At 41.4% G+C, this 12,327-nt stretch overlaps 1 protein-coding gene across 1 annotated transcript in view; it reads right to left on the reverse strand.

Moving 5' to 3' along the window:
* Positions 1-6,388: 6,388 nt before the first annotated feature.
* TESPA1 (thymocyte expressed, positive selection associated 1) overlaps positions 6,389-12,327 on the reverse strand; it is a 33,486-nt gene continuing 27,547 nt past the window's right edge. Inside the window, exons 4-6 of the mRNA XM_032211067.1 lie at positions 11,210-11,313; positions 9,119-9,327; positions 6,389-7,544 (exon numbers count right to left, since the gene is read on the reverse strand). Of these exons, the coding sequence (XP_032066958.1) occupies positions 6,895-7,544; positions 9,119-9,327; positions 11,210-11,313 (963 nt within the window). The 3' untranslated portion in view covers positions 6,389-6,894. The remainder of the gene's footprint in view (positions 7,545-9,118; positions 9,328-11,209; positions 11,314-12,327) is intronic.

Genomic DNA, 12,327 nt, shown 5'->3' on the forward strand with positions numbered 1-12,327 from the left:
CAGCTGACAAGCTCAGTGTCTTTTAACTGCTGAACCATCACTCCCACAAATGATATAATTTACATATATGTGTTGAAAGCATGATCCGTGCAATGTCATTGTCGTTCATATTGGGTGCTTATGGTTTAAAATAATGTATCATTAGTATATGTCACTACTGAAATCACCCAGAATGTATAAATGTACTTTGAATCTTTGCTAGAAATGTGAATAGTATTTTATCATCTTTGGTGGATATGTAAAAATCCAAAACCTTTTGGATACAAATACATATATTAATTCAGATTTAAAGATTAACATACAACTGAAAGCAAAAGCTTTTCTTTTGGGACTAATGGACAAGCAATTAAAAAAATGTCCTGGAACATTGTTTGTATATATCATAACTGCAACTGAAACCAAGACTATTATATGCTCAAAAGTGGAAAGGTTTGACACTACACACTACACATAACACAGGAATGGTGGGTGAGGATGGTGTAGGGATGGCTAAATTAACTGATTAGAGAAAAGACAATTTCTATATTTATGGTTGATTGAAAACCCCTAATAGACTTTTTTGCATATAAAATCCTCTTATGATGTAATTTCAATGATTAGAAAAAATGGATAATAGAAAATTATCCTTTTTGTTTTTGTAAGACAAAAAGCTTTTTTATTATTATAGACTACGAGATAATTTTATAATTGTACTTTTATTTACTGCAAAGGAAATCAGAGCATTTTTTCTCTATTTTTCCTTCCTTCCTTCCTTCCTTCCTTCCTTCCTTCCTTCCTTCCTTCCTTCCTTCCTTCCCTTTGTATTTTCTTTTTTTCTTTCTAAGTTTTATTCTGTATTCATTTATATTAGGTTTTTATTGTTCAATTCAAAACTTTAATTATAACATTTAATGACCTTCTAAATGAATCCTACTGATTTAGGAAAGTAAAAGAAAACTTGATTTTATGCAAAGGGACTGTGATTTTCTTCTAAAATGATTCAGATCATGTAGGCAAGGCAATTTGCTGATCTAAATTGAAAAGGACATCTGATTCATTTTTCTTATGTGCTTTTGAAATGAAGCTTCAGAGCTTCAGAAGAAAATTCATGTCAATGTTCTCATTGGCATTATTCTTTATTTTGTTTCCCTCTGATCTCTCATTCATTATTCCTTTCTCCGAACTATGATTACATACTTAATGTACCTCAATGCTGAGACTGCCATGAAAAATTCTTCTGTAGGAAGCCACAAGTGGGCACTGTTGTTCTTTCTAGAGCAGTGTTTCTCAATCTCAGCTCTTCTTTGGAATCTATAAATTTCATAATCTGTATTATATTTAAATACTCTTTGGCCTTTTTTTTCTTTTAAAAAAGGCAAGTGAGAGAATAGAAAGAAAAACAGATTTACTTTACAATGGATGACCACAAGGGGGCAGAGAAATAAATATAGGTTGTGCCTTAGTTTAACCTGAACATTGGATTCAGTCCTGTTCAATTTTGGTCTTCCTCCGCTGTGCCCCAAAACCAGTCATTTTGGTTGGTTCTTATAAAATTACCCATAAAATTCTTATTTTCATGACCTAGTATGTACTGATGGTTTTTAAAATGCTTTCTATTAGTCCCTGTGTGTGTGTGTTCAAACAGGAAACATGACTAAACTGTAGAGTCCATTCACAGACAGAAGAAGTATTTGGCCTCAATGATGCCACATCCCTGAAAATTTCAGATTTCATTTGAGTTCTAATTCACATTTGTCTTTTACTCCCAACAACATGCTGTTGGAAGCCTAGGCAGAAACAGATAACAGTTCCCCAGAAACTAAAATTCCATTCATCGCTGCCTTTCGTCATATGGCTACATTCAGACCCCACAGCTTCCAGTCTCCAATAATTTCCATGATAATCCCATCTCAACTAGGCATTTATCTTGGTTCTACCTTGGATCCTATATTTTCAAGACAGGCTGGTTTTAAGTCAGACTTCAGTGTAGGCGAGTCCATTTATGTAGCTGGGGAAGACTTTATCAAAACTGATTTAATCTATTGTATTTTATTGCAACAGATATTTTGCATCAGACAGCCATATCAATCTATGTAATATAAATATTAAATATTTATATTTGATATAAATAAATAAATTGGGAAAACTTTACCATGCAAAAGGAGGCAGATTACTGCTGGGAAAAATACAGTAATGGAACTTGCTGATTTTATTATTATGTGAAGGGAAGTTTCCCCATGGAGTGGAAATAGAGTTTTGGGGGCTCAGAATGAAGGGCAATTCTCACAAAGTCAGTAAAGTGTAAGAGGAAACCATTGAAGAGAAAGAAATGGGCCCTTCCTTTTAAAATAGGGGTCTAAATTGTCTGCCAAGAAAGGAAGTAAAAATAAATAGAATTTCAATATTATTTCAACATATTGATTTTTTTTTTCCAAATCAAAGAAGCTACAGAAATTCTTTTGTAACCTTCTACCAAAAACAAAAAGAACTTATCAGAAGTATTTGAGTTTTTGTGAACTGAATAAATAGTTCCAGTGATTTCTGGAAAATAGAAATTGTGTTGCTTATAATATCTGGTGTATTAAGGTACTTGTGTATCACAATGACTGGAAAAGGCTGTACTGGTTAGAGAAGAAAAAGGAAAAAGTCAAAGAGCATAACTGTCATTTTCATCAAACTTTGACCTATTTTTCCAATCAAGGCAAATCAATAGAATTATTTCTACATAAAGAAAGTTGTATTATGTTTCCATTATATATTACCCTTTAAAACAGGGGTGTCACTCAATTTCATTGATAGCCGCATCAGGGCTGTGGTTGACCTCAGACGGCTGGGTGGGCATGGCCAACTGGGTGGATGTGGCCAACTGGATGGCCATGGCCAGCTTGATGTAGCTTAGTGAGCGTGGCTGACTGGGTGGGCGTGGCTGACTGGGAGGATGTGACTGACTGAATGGGCGTGGACAGCTTGAAGCCAGTTCCCAAACTTCTGGCACGTTTCCTCTTCACACTGGGTAGACCAGGCCAAATCCATGCTGGCCCGAGGTTTCCTCTTCGCATTGGGTAGACCGGGCTGAAGTGATGCGGGCTGGCCCCTTACATTTTCCAGGATGGCCCCATATCACAGGCTGGATGCGGGATGTGAGTCTTGTGTTTGACACCCCTGCTTTAAAATATCATAATTCACCCCAAATCTAACAGTTCAGTTTAGAGCCCCACTCTGTGGATTATATGCATTTAAAAGGACCCACTTACAGTCATGAAGCATGTAAGGAAAGAGAGGAAGATGAGATGATTTTGGAGGAAGTGACTATGGGAGAGAGTGGTTCTCCAGGACTTGAAGAAATGTTATGATTTAAATATTGAGCTAAAACTTTGTGGACCATGACCATAGTCCATGGCCACAAAAGGTATTTAAAGGGGTTTTGTGGCAAGATAAGATTCAGAACCATTGCACTAGAGGATACCTTTGATTAATTGAGGCAAGAAAAGAGAAACACAAAGGGATAAAGCTCTAAAACAGTATCAGAAACACACCCTTTGCATCTCACCTCCCAGAAGATTGTGCCGGGAGATAAGACATTGTACTCTGACATACTTATATTTAATTGATTGTTGATGCAGAGCTGTTCAAGGGGGAAAAATAGAGAGGATGCTTCAAGTGATCAAGGAAGTGGTGAAATTAAAAAAAAATCCGTACCGGTTCTGTGGGCATGGTTGGTGTGCATGGCTTGGTGTTCATGGGGCTGGGTGGGTGTGGCTGCCCAATTGACCCACACACAATGTAAAAGCAGCTGGACTTCACACAAAATAGCCCCTGCAACAAGCAGGAACCTCACAGGCAATCAGGCACAGCTGATTGTCACACAGCTGATGTTGGAACTTTTTAAAACTTTTTTTAAAGCATTTTTTTTTACTACCGGTTCGGAATAGGTAGCATAAAATGCTTAAATTTTTTTTAAAAAAGTTCTGACGATCATGCAGCACAGCTGATTGTTACACAGCTGATCATTGGAACTTAAAAAAATCTTTTTAAAGCTTTTTTTTTAACCACTGGTTTGAGCAAATAGTAGCATTTGTTACCGCTGCTTCGGGTGAAACGGCCAGAACTGGTAGCATTTCACCCAGGGGTGGGTTCCTGCTGGTTCTAACCGGTTCGGTAGAAGAGGTTCCACAAAACTAATGTGCCATTTAGAACTGGTTCAAGCACCTACCCCAGCCCCCTCGCTCCCTCCCCCCGCCTGTCCAGTCACCATTCACTCGCTCCCCTGCCCATCTGCACCATGCTTGCCCTGCCCATCGTTCACTGATTGGCTGTCTCACCAATCGCCCCAACCACCTGTAAGAGCCCTATCTAAACCCACTTACCTTTTTCATGTTTGGCTCTCTATTGCTGCCTGCCGACTCCGAGGTGGTAAGTAAGCTGCAACTAAGTGCGAGGTGGGGGGGGGGCGTGGCAGGCCACCCGCAAAGGACTTCCGCCGAGGCGGACAGGGCAGGCAAAAGATCGAGCGTGCAATGGAGGATCAGGCAGGGCACTGAGGCCACTTCGCCTCCCTTCACTCCCACTTTGTCTTGATGACGTTGCCACAGCTGCCGGGCGCGGATGGATGGAGGTAGCTAGAGCAGCGGCGAGGCAGCCCAGTGAGTGAGCAAGGAGCGAGGAAGGGAGGATCAGGCTGCTTGATCCTCCATCGCTCGCTAGCTTGCTCTTTCACCCCCCGGGCAACCCCAGCGCCACTCTGGCTACCTCCATCCATCCACGCCAAGTTTCTAATATTCTTTGAGAGAGTTCTGTTTGAATTTATTGATTCTGCTAAGTGTTTCTTTTTCTTTTAGCCCTTGTGGTTGGTAGCCTGCATGATATGATAAAGAACAAGGAATATCTTATTCGGAGCATATCCTGCTTGTGCTTGATTAATTAATTTGAATTAATCTTTGTTTTTCCCCCCTGTTCTTCAAAGGCCAGTTCAGGTTGGGCTCTGAGTTCATTTCATCTAGCTGAGGACAGAACATTCTGTGAAAGTACACAGGACCAGTCCCTGCCTTATGACCTTGGGATTACCCGCAAGATGATAGAAAGTCAAAGGAGGGAACACCAGCACCTCTTTAAGAGTTGATGGGACCACTCTCTCTTTCAAGGAAAAGTTAATCCCGCATCCCCTCCCATGCAGTTTGAATAAGCCAGGAAGGTATGGATGTACACTTCCTCAGGTATCAAACTCTTCCCAGGTCACTCTGCAAAATGTAGCCCCCAGCAATTGATTGAATTTTGAATTGTTGAGGTATAGAATTATACAATAGTTTAGTTTATTATAAAAGTGAAATCAAATATAAAAAATAAAAAAAGAGTAAAAAGTGCAGGAAAAAAGAAATTGAGAAGAAAGAGCAAAGAATACAATAAGGCAAGGTAAATAAATAAAATACGAAAGATATATTTCATAGTATATTGATCAAAATTGCATGCTGTCATAATCTCAATACTCGTAAGCTCAGAAGACAAAAAAAACATAGTATTGTATGAACCAGGCCCAAACAATTCTTATTCTAGATAGAAATATATCATATTTCTACCTCCTGCAATCATAGACAGGCCCATTATTCTCATTTATTTCTAAGTCTGCAAATACCTGAATCATTTTTATGTACTCACTCTGGTCCCTGCGTTCATGACCTTTACAAAAACAATTCTACAGGATCTCAATTAATCAGCTATTATGCAGAAATTTCTTCCAAAGTTATCATTTGCTTTTGATATCTATCTATCTATCTATCTATCTATCTATCTATCTATCTATCTATCTATCTATCTATCTATCTATCTATCTATCCATCCATCCATCCATCCATCCATTAATCTATCCAGCCAGCCAACCAACCAGCCATCTAATCTATCTATCCATCTATTCAAAGTCTTAGGAAGGGCCAACAGCTCTGATTTCCAGGGAGATGATATTCCAAACAGTGACTGCCACAACAGAAAAGGTTCTTGCTGGGTCCCACCAGGTGACACTTTTCCTTAGATGGGACTGGCCGCGTGTCTCTACTGCTAGCACTGATGGAATGGTTGGGTGTAACCAGAGAATGATGATTCCTCAAATAACTCATGTCATAATAGGTCTTTATGGCTCATAACCAACATTTGAAGTGAGCCTAGCAGCATACTGGCAACCAATGCAGCTTGCAGAGCAGAGATGTAACATGTGCTGATCAAGGACAATACATAACTGCAAGCACTGCTATATTTTGAACCAGCTGCAGCTTTCAGATACTCATGTAAAGTGCATTGCCCCCAAGTTAAAATCCTAAATGTCCGTCCGCATGCGCGTAAGTTCCGATTGGCTCAAATGCAGGTAAGGAGGGTGGGCGGGTGGGCCCTCCAGAGCACCGTACTGGAATGGTACCTGGTGCTCTTAGCAGGCACCGGTACGCCTATACTGGGGCGTACCGGTCGTATCCCACCACTGATTCACATATAGTTGGATTAAACCCATGTTTGGTATCCAAGTCACTAGTATAAATATCTGCATTTTTTCCCTTTGAGTGGAACATTCAGCAACATGATTAGTAACATTATGCTTATCTTCAGGTGCACATCCTCCAGCAAAGACTTGTGCTGAATTCAGATCTCCAAAAGCTATTGAATGTAATAATACAAATAATAATTAATGATCTCAAACAACTTTACCGTCAATTAAATAATCTTCGTGTTATCTGTTCAAAGTAGGCCTCTCCTATTAATCTTCAGAGCACCAATATGGTGCTAGAGCTTTAATGCATGGAATTAGACCACACAATTAAGAGTACATAATTAAGATCCCGTTGAAAATGTTGGATACCTGTTTTTTGTGCATGCACTAACTTCTATGCCAGTTCTATCAAGAGGTCCATACAGTCCTCTTCTCTTCCCAGCGAGTTACTCTTCATCAGAATCTTCACTGGTTTCATCTGGAGAGGTAGCCTCTGGAGAAGAATGATATCCAAAATGGCATAACCATTGGGGGTCAACGTTGTCCAACGTCTTCTTTCTTGTCTCACCAAAGTGTAAAGAAACCCATCCTGGCAAGGATATTTCTGCATTTTTCCAAGAATAACATGGAGTTTCATAGCTACAGGGAGAAATCACCCGAGGTGTCTCTATGAAGGCGGACCTTGAAGTAGCTACCCTTCTGCCCTTTCTACTGTGACAAACTGAATCCTTCACGGGCACTGCTTGAGTTTCATTTTCCAAATCTTCCATGTTGAATGGAAATCGACCTTTGGGACCCTTGTGTATCACTTCCCACATTTCCTGTTCCACACAATTCACAGGAGACTGCACACTGAATGCTCCTGGGGGCCATTCTTTCTGGGATGAGGTACACAAGCGCATAGCTTTTTGCAGGGCATGGAGAGGAGATAAAGACTCTGGCTGGGAGGGAATATTCCAGGAATCCGGGATTTCTGGAAAGGCCCAGAACAAGTAGTCAGGTGAGAACTCCTGCAATGGTGTCTTAGATATATATGAATAGAGGCAGAAGCAATCATCAGCTGTTTCACCCACAATGTGGACATCTCTGAACCGACCTGAAAAAGGAGCAGGGAGATGCGTCAGAGAGGGGGGAAACCCTATTCAGATTGAAAAAGCACTAACTACTTCTTGAGCTTTCAGATTTCACATATTTGCAGGCAAGACTTTGCATTTCCAGTTGAGAGCAAACATACTGATATGATCACAAATATTTGAACATTGCACTCTTATTTAAACAATGCTAATAAAATAGCTAATTTAATAGTCCACCTTGGATGGTTTAGGCAAATTAAAGAATCAGACAACATCTGATTTCCACCTCCGCTGCATTTCTGGATTCACTGGGTGTGAGTTGGGTGGCCATATAAATGTGTTTAAAAATAAAAATGGTTTTTGTGCCTGAGTGAATAGACCTGTTTGTGTATGCACCACACAGGCAGATCCCATAGTACAGTATGTGTGACCCCCCAAAAAAATAATAGCCTGTGTGTTTTTCATTCCATATGCAACTTCAAGATTATATAAATCACAACTGGCAATATTTATGGCAATTACAGGATCCTGAGGGTCATGTCATGCCTTTTGGCAAACTTCTAACAAGTGAAGTCAATGGGGAAGTCAGATTCACTTAACAACCGGATTGCTAACTTACCAACTGCAGTGATTCACAACTGTGACAAGAAAGGTCGTAAAATGAGGAAAAATGCACTTCACAAATATCTCACTCAACAATAATTCAATTTGGTCGTAGGTCAAGGACTACCTATGGATATAAGTGCAGAATGGGAGGCACAGAGATAGGTCTGGGGGCGATCATTTTAAAATTAGGGTTAAACCCTATGCATGCTTATTGTTTTATTCAAAGGTGGGAAACACATAACCTTCCACATGTTGTTAAACCACAGCTTCCAGCTTCCCATGCTATATAGGCTGCACTGATTGGAGTTATTGGGAGTAGTACTTCCTCAATATCTGATCAACCATAGATTCCCCACCCTGTTCCTGAATTGTTAACCTACTGTCCCTTGATCATCTCCAGGGTTGAGAGCAGGGATGGGCTTCAAAAATTTCAGCAACGGTTTCTCTGCCTGGTTGCTGAGTGGGTGTGGCCAGGGTGGGTGTGGCCTAGTCAGCCTCCTGCACCACCGGGGGGGGGGGGGACTTTTTTTGCCTTCCCCAGCCTCCAGAGGCTTTCTCTCGAGCCTCCAGGAGGGCGAAAACGACCTCCCCCAGCCTCTGGAGGCCGGAAACAGGCCCATTTCCTGCCTTCCGGAGCCTCTGGGAGGCCTGTTTTTTTGCCCTCCCCTAGCCTCCGCATGGGCCCTGCACTTACCTGGCATCCAAAACAGGCCGCATGGAGACTCCTGGGAGGGGAGGGGTGGACGGGGCCAGTCAGGAGTGGAATTTGGGGGTTCGCCAAACTGCGGAGAATCTTCGCTATAGGATCATCCGAACTCAGGCAAACCTGGAGCAGCCCACCCCCGGTTGAGAGAGATCAAACCCAAGACCCTTTTCATGCAAAGTCGATGTTTTGCCATTGAACAATGGCCTGTTACTGCCAAAAAAGAGAGGTCTTCTCACCTTCAGAGAGGCCACTTTCAGAACCTCCCATCGTGAAGGAGACACTTACTTACTAACATCAAACAAGGATCCTCCATCTCGATCCGCTGGATTTGAGCTCTTAGAAAGAGAGGGAAATTTATGCCCTCCGCTTGGGATGGAACAGAGAAGAACCGATCAGGAATCCAAGTGGCAGCCTGGGCTAATTCTTCTGTGAATCCCAAGTTGCCAAGGATGGTCTCAGCATCAATCTGACAGAGGTCCAGCACTTCTGAAATGCTAAAAGGGAGATGACGGCGCGAGGCTGAATTCAGGGAATGATTAATCATTGGCGTTTTTTTTTTTTATTTCAGTGTCTATATTGCTCTTTCCTTCAGTTTATCTCCACAACAAGAACCCCCAGAAGTTATTCCACCTGGAAAGGCATGACTTTCCCAAAGTCACCAATTAAGCTTCACAGCTGAGATTGGACTTGAATCAGATTCTCCCCAGTCCTATACCAACACCTCAACCTCTACACCACATTGGCGGTCTTATAGAAGCTTTTTTTTTTTTTGCTTAATTGTATCCTTACAATAGGTTGTGAGATATGCTTGACAAAGATGAAGTGATGGAATGTAGTGAGGAAGGAAGCAGATGCCAGGGAGAGGGGGGGTGCGTTCCAAGGGAATAAGAGACACATCTCTGTTGTGGCTCGGTAGGAGCCTTTGGAGCTACTATCAGAGTGACACAGAAATCTCCTGGGAGTGGTTTCAGGATGCTCACAGGAGCAGATAACAAGCAGCTGGGGCTCGTTAAGGATCTCCTCCTGTGGATAAAAGACTGATGGTGCCACACCTTAGTTGCAGAAGTCAACGTCATTCGTTCGTTAGTTCCATTCCTGTTCTAGTTCGTGTTCATGATTCAAAGAAGCACTTGGATAAGTGATTTGCTTTATGTAAACCTGGTTTGCTGTGAGAGTTTGTTTTTGCATTTGCTGTTTAACTTTTTGCCAGAGAATTTATCTATGTTTATTTTGGGCTCGTAGCCAGCAAAAGCCGGGACTGATAAAGACATTCCTTTGCAAGCTGTGTGTGGCTGTCATTTCTGAACGAGCAAAGAGGGGGGTCAGAACACATCTCAGTCCAATATTTGATGTGAGAGAAAGAGGGTGAAGACAGTCCCTCCCTAATAGTTCTTGGAATATATGGTAAATGCACATAGTGGAGAGCTTAGTTTGGCAAGATTCAGTTCATAAGTCTGGAAACAGTAAATAACTCAGTTTGGAAGAATTAAGTGGTGATTTGGGGGCCTGTCATCAGTCTTGCCAGACTAAGCACTACTAACTGCATCTACCATTCACTTTGATACTGTTAGGGAGGGGCTGTCTTCACTCTCTTTCTCTCACACCAAATAGCTGGATTGAGTGTCCCTTATTCTCCTGGAATGCAGCCCCGGCCCTTCTTGGGGGATCCACCTCCTCACAAAATGCCTGTGGAGATTTTCAGTCATCCAGGTCATGGTTGTCCCAAAGGTGCTTTTTTCAAGAAGCAACTGGACTTTTTTTTTCTTTTTTTTCTTTGAAGACGTTTCACTTCTCATCCAAGAAGCTTCTTCAGCTCTGACTGGATGGTGAAGAATGGAAGGATTTATACTCCTTGCAGACAGCTGGTCATTTGCATTATTTTTTGAGTTGTTGGGGTCACTTGGAGGTTTATCTGTGTCCTCAGGGTCACCTGAGTAGTACAAATGGACATCATCTATCTCCAATCTACAACACAGTCCTTTCAACGGTTCCAAGTTGGCTCCACACCCTTTTGCTGGTGACCCTGAGTACACAGATAAACCTCCAGGTGGCCTCAATGGCTCTCTAAAGGAATGCAAATGACCAGCTGTCTGCAAGGAGCAAAAAATCCTTCCATTCCCCACCATCCAGCCAGAGCTGAAGAAACCTCTTGGATGAGAAGTGAAACGTCTTCAAAGAAAAAAAGAAAATAGAAAGTCCAGTTGCCTCTTGAAAAAAGCATCTCTAGGACATCTCCTCACTACATTCTATCACAGAAGGATCCATAAGGTCTTGACTGCATCCTTGGGCGGTAGTCTCCACTTACAGTATATGTGGTAAAATATTTTTTATCTTTTTATTCAGGCCAAGGCCTCCCCAAACAAGCTTCAGGCTTACCTGGAACTGGTCTTGTTAGGGCTGTCTGCCATGTCATCGGAAGCCATGTTGCGATCAAGATGGAGATCCCAGGCATGGAAGGCTAGGCAGCACCTTTGGGGATCCTGCCATAAAAGAAAGACAGTGAAGAAAAGCCCTGGATCATCTGGCTCAGAGGTGAAATTCAGCAGGTTCTGACCAGTTCTGGAGAATCCATAGTGGAAATTTTGAGTAGTTCAGAGAACCAGTAAATACCACCTCTGACTGGCCACGCCCCCTCTATTCTCTGCCTCCTGAGTCCCAGCTGATTGGGAGGAAATGGGGATTTTGCAGTAACCTTCCCCTGCTATGCCCACTGAGCCACACCCACAGAACTGGTAGTAAAAAAAAATTGATTCCCACCACTGATATGGCCTGTAGGAAACATTTGCCGAAGAAGGCAGATGGACAGGCCTGTGGTTATGCCAATAGCTACATTTAAAAAAGCATTATTAGGAGGAAAATGCATTAAAAGAAGTAGTGGGTGGAGGCAAAGCAATCATCCTCATTTTCATCAAACCCACTGAATAATAAATACCTGAAAAATAAAATAAGTACAGTACTAAGGAGTACAGCTATCAAATCTGGCCTCCAATAATGCGGATAATCATTGGCTGGCAGTAGAGAGTGCAAATTATCATTCTTTGCTACTTTCTAGTTGTCTGGATTCCTGTTTAAAGGGCAACTTTGAGAATAATCGTTTTCTTTCTGGAGATGATTAATATCCCAATTTGGGGATATAGTGCATGAATTTCTGAATGACCAACAGTGACATCAATTAACTCAGTTAACTTAGTAATAATAGCATAATTCCCAAAACTAAGATAAATTATTATACTGAAAATTATTATACTAATCATAATTTTTTTTTCAGTGGGATTTATTCACACCCATAAAGCACATAGAGCTGCATTCCTTGGAAATTGTCAAGAGTTGGCAAGTTTAATAAATTAAGAGTAGCAGCACTGAAATTATGTTTCCATTTTGTCAGCAAATATGGGTTCTATTAATCAAAATTATGGAACTGAAATCCAGTGTATGCTAAGGACATTGGAGCTGTGATACATAACTGGGATAAAGCTAAAATCTATATTTGCAGA

The sequence above is a fragment of the Thamnophis elegans genome, chromosome 2 (genome assembly GCF_009769535.1).
Source record: "Thamnophis elegans isolate rThaEle1 chromosome 2, rThaEle1.pri, whole genome shotgun sequence".
Lineage (NCBI taxonomy): Eukaryota > Metazoa > Chordata > Lepidosauria > Squamata > Colubridae > Thamnophis > Thamnophis elegans.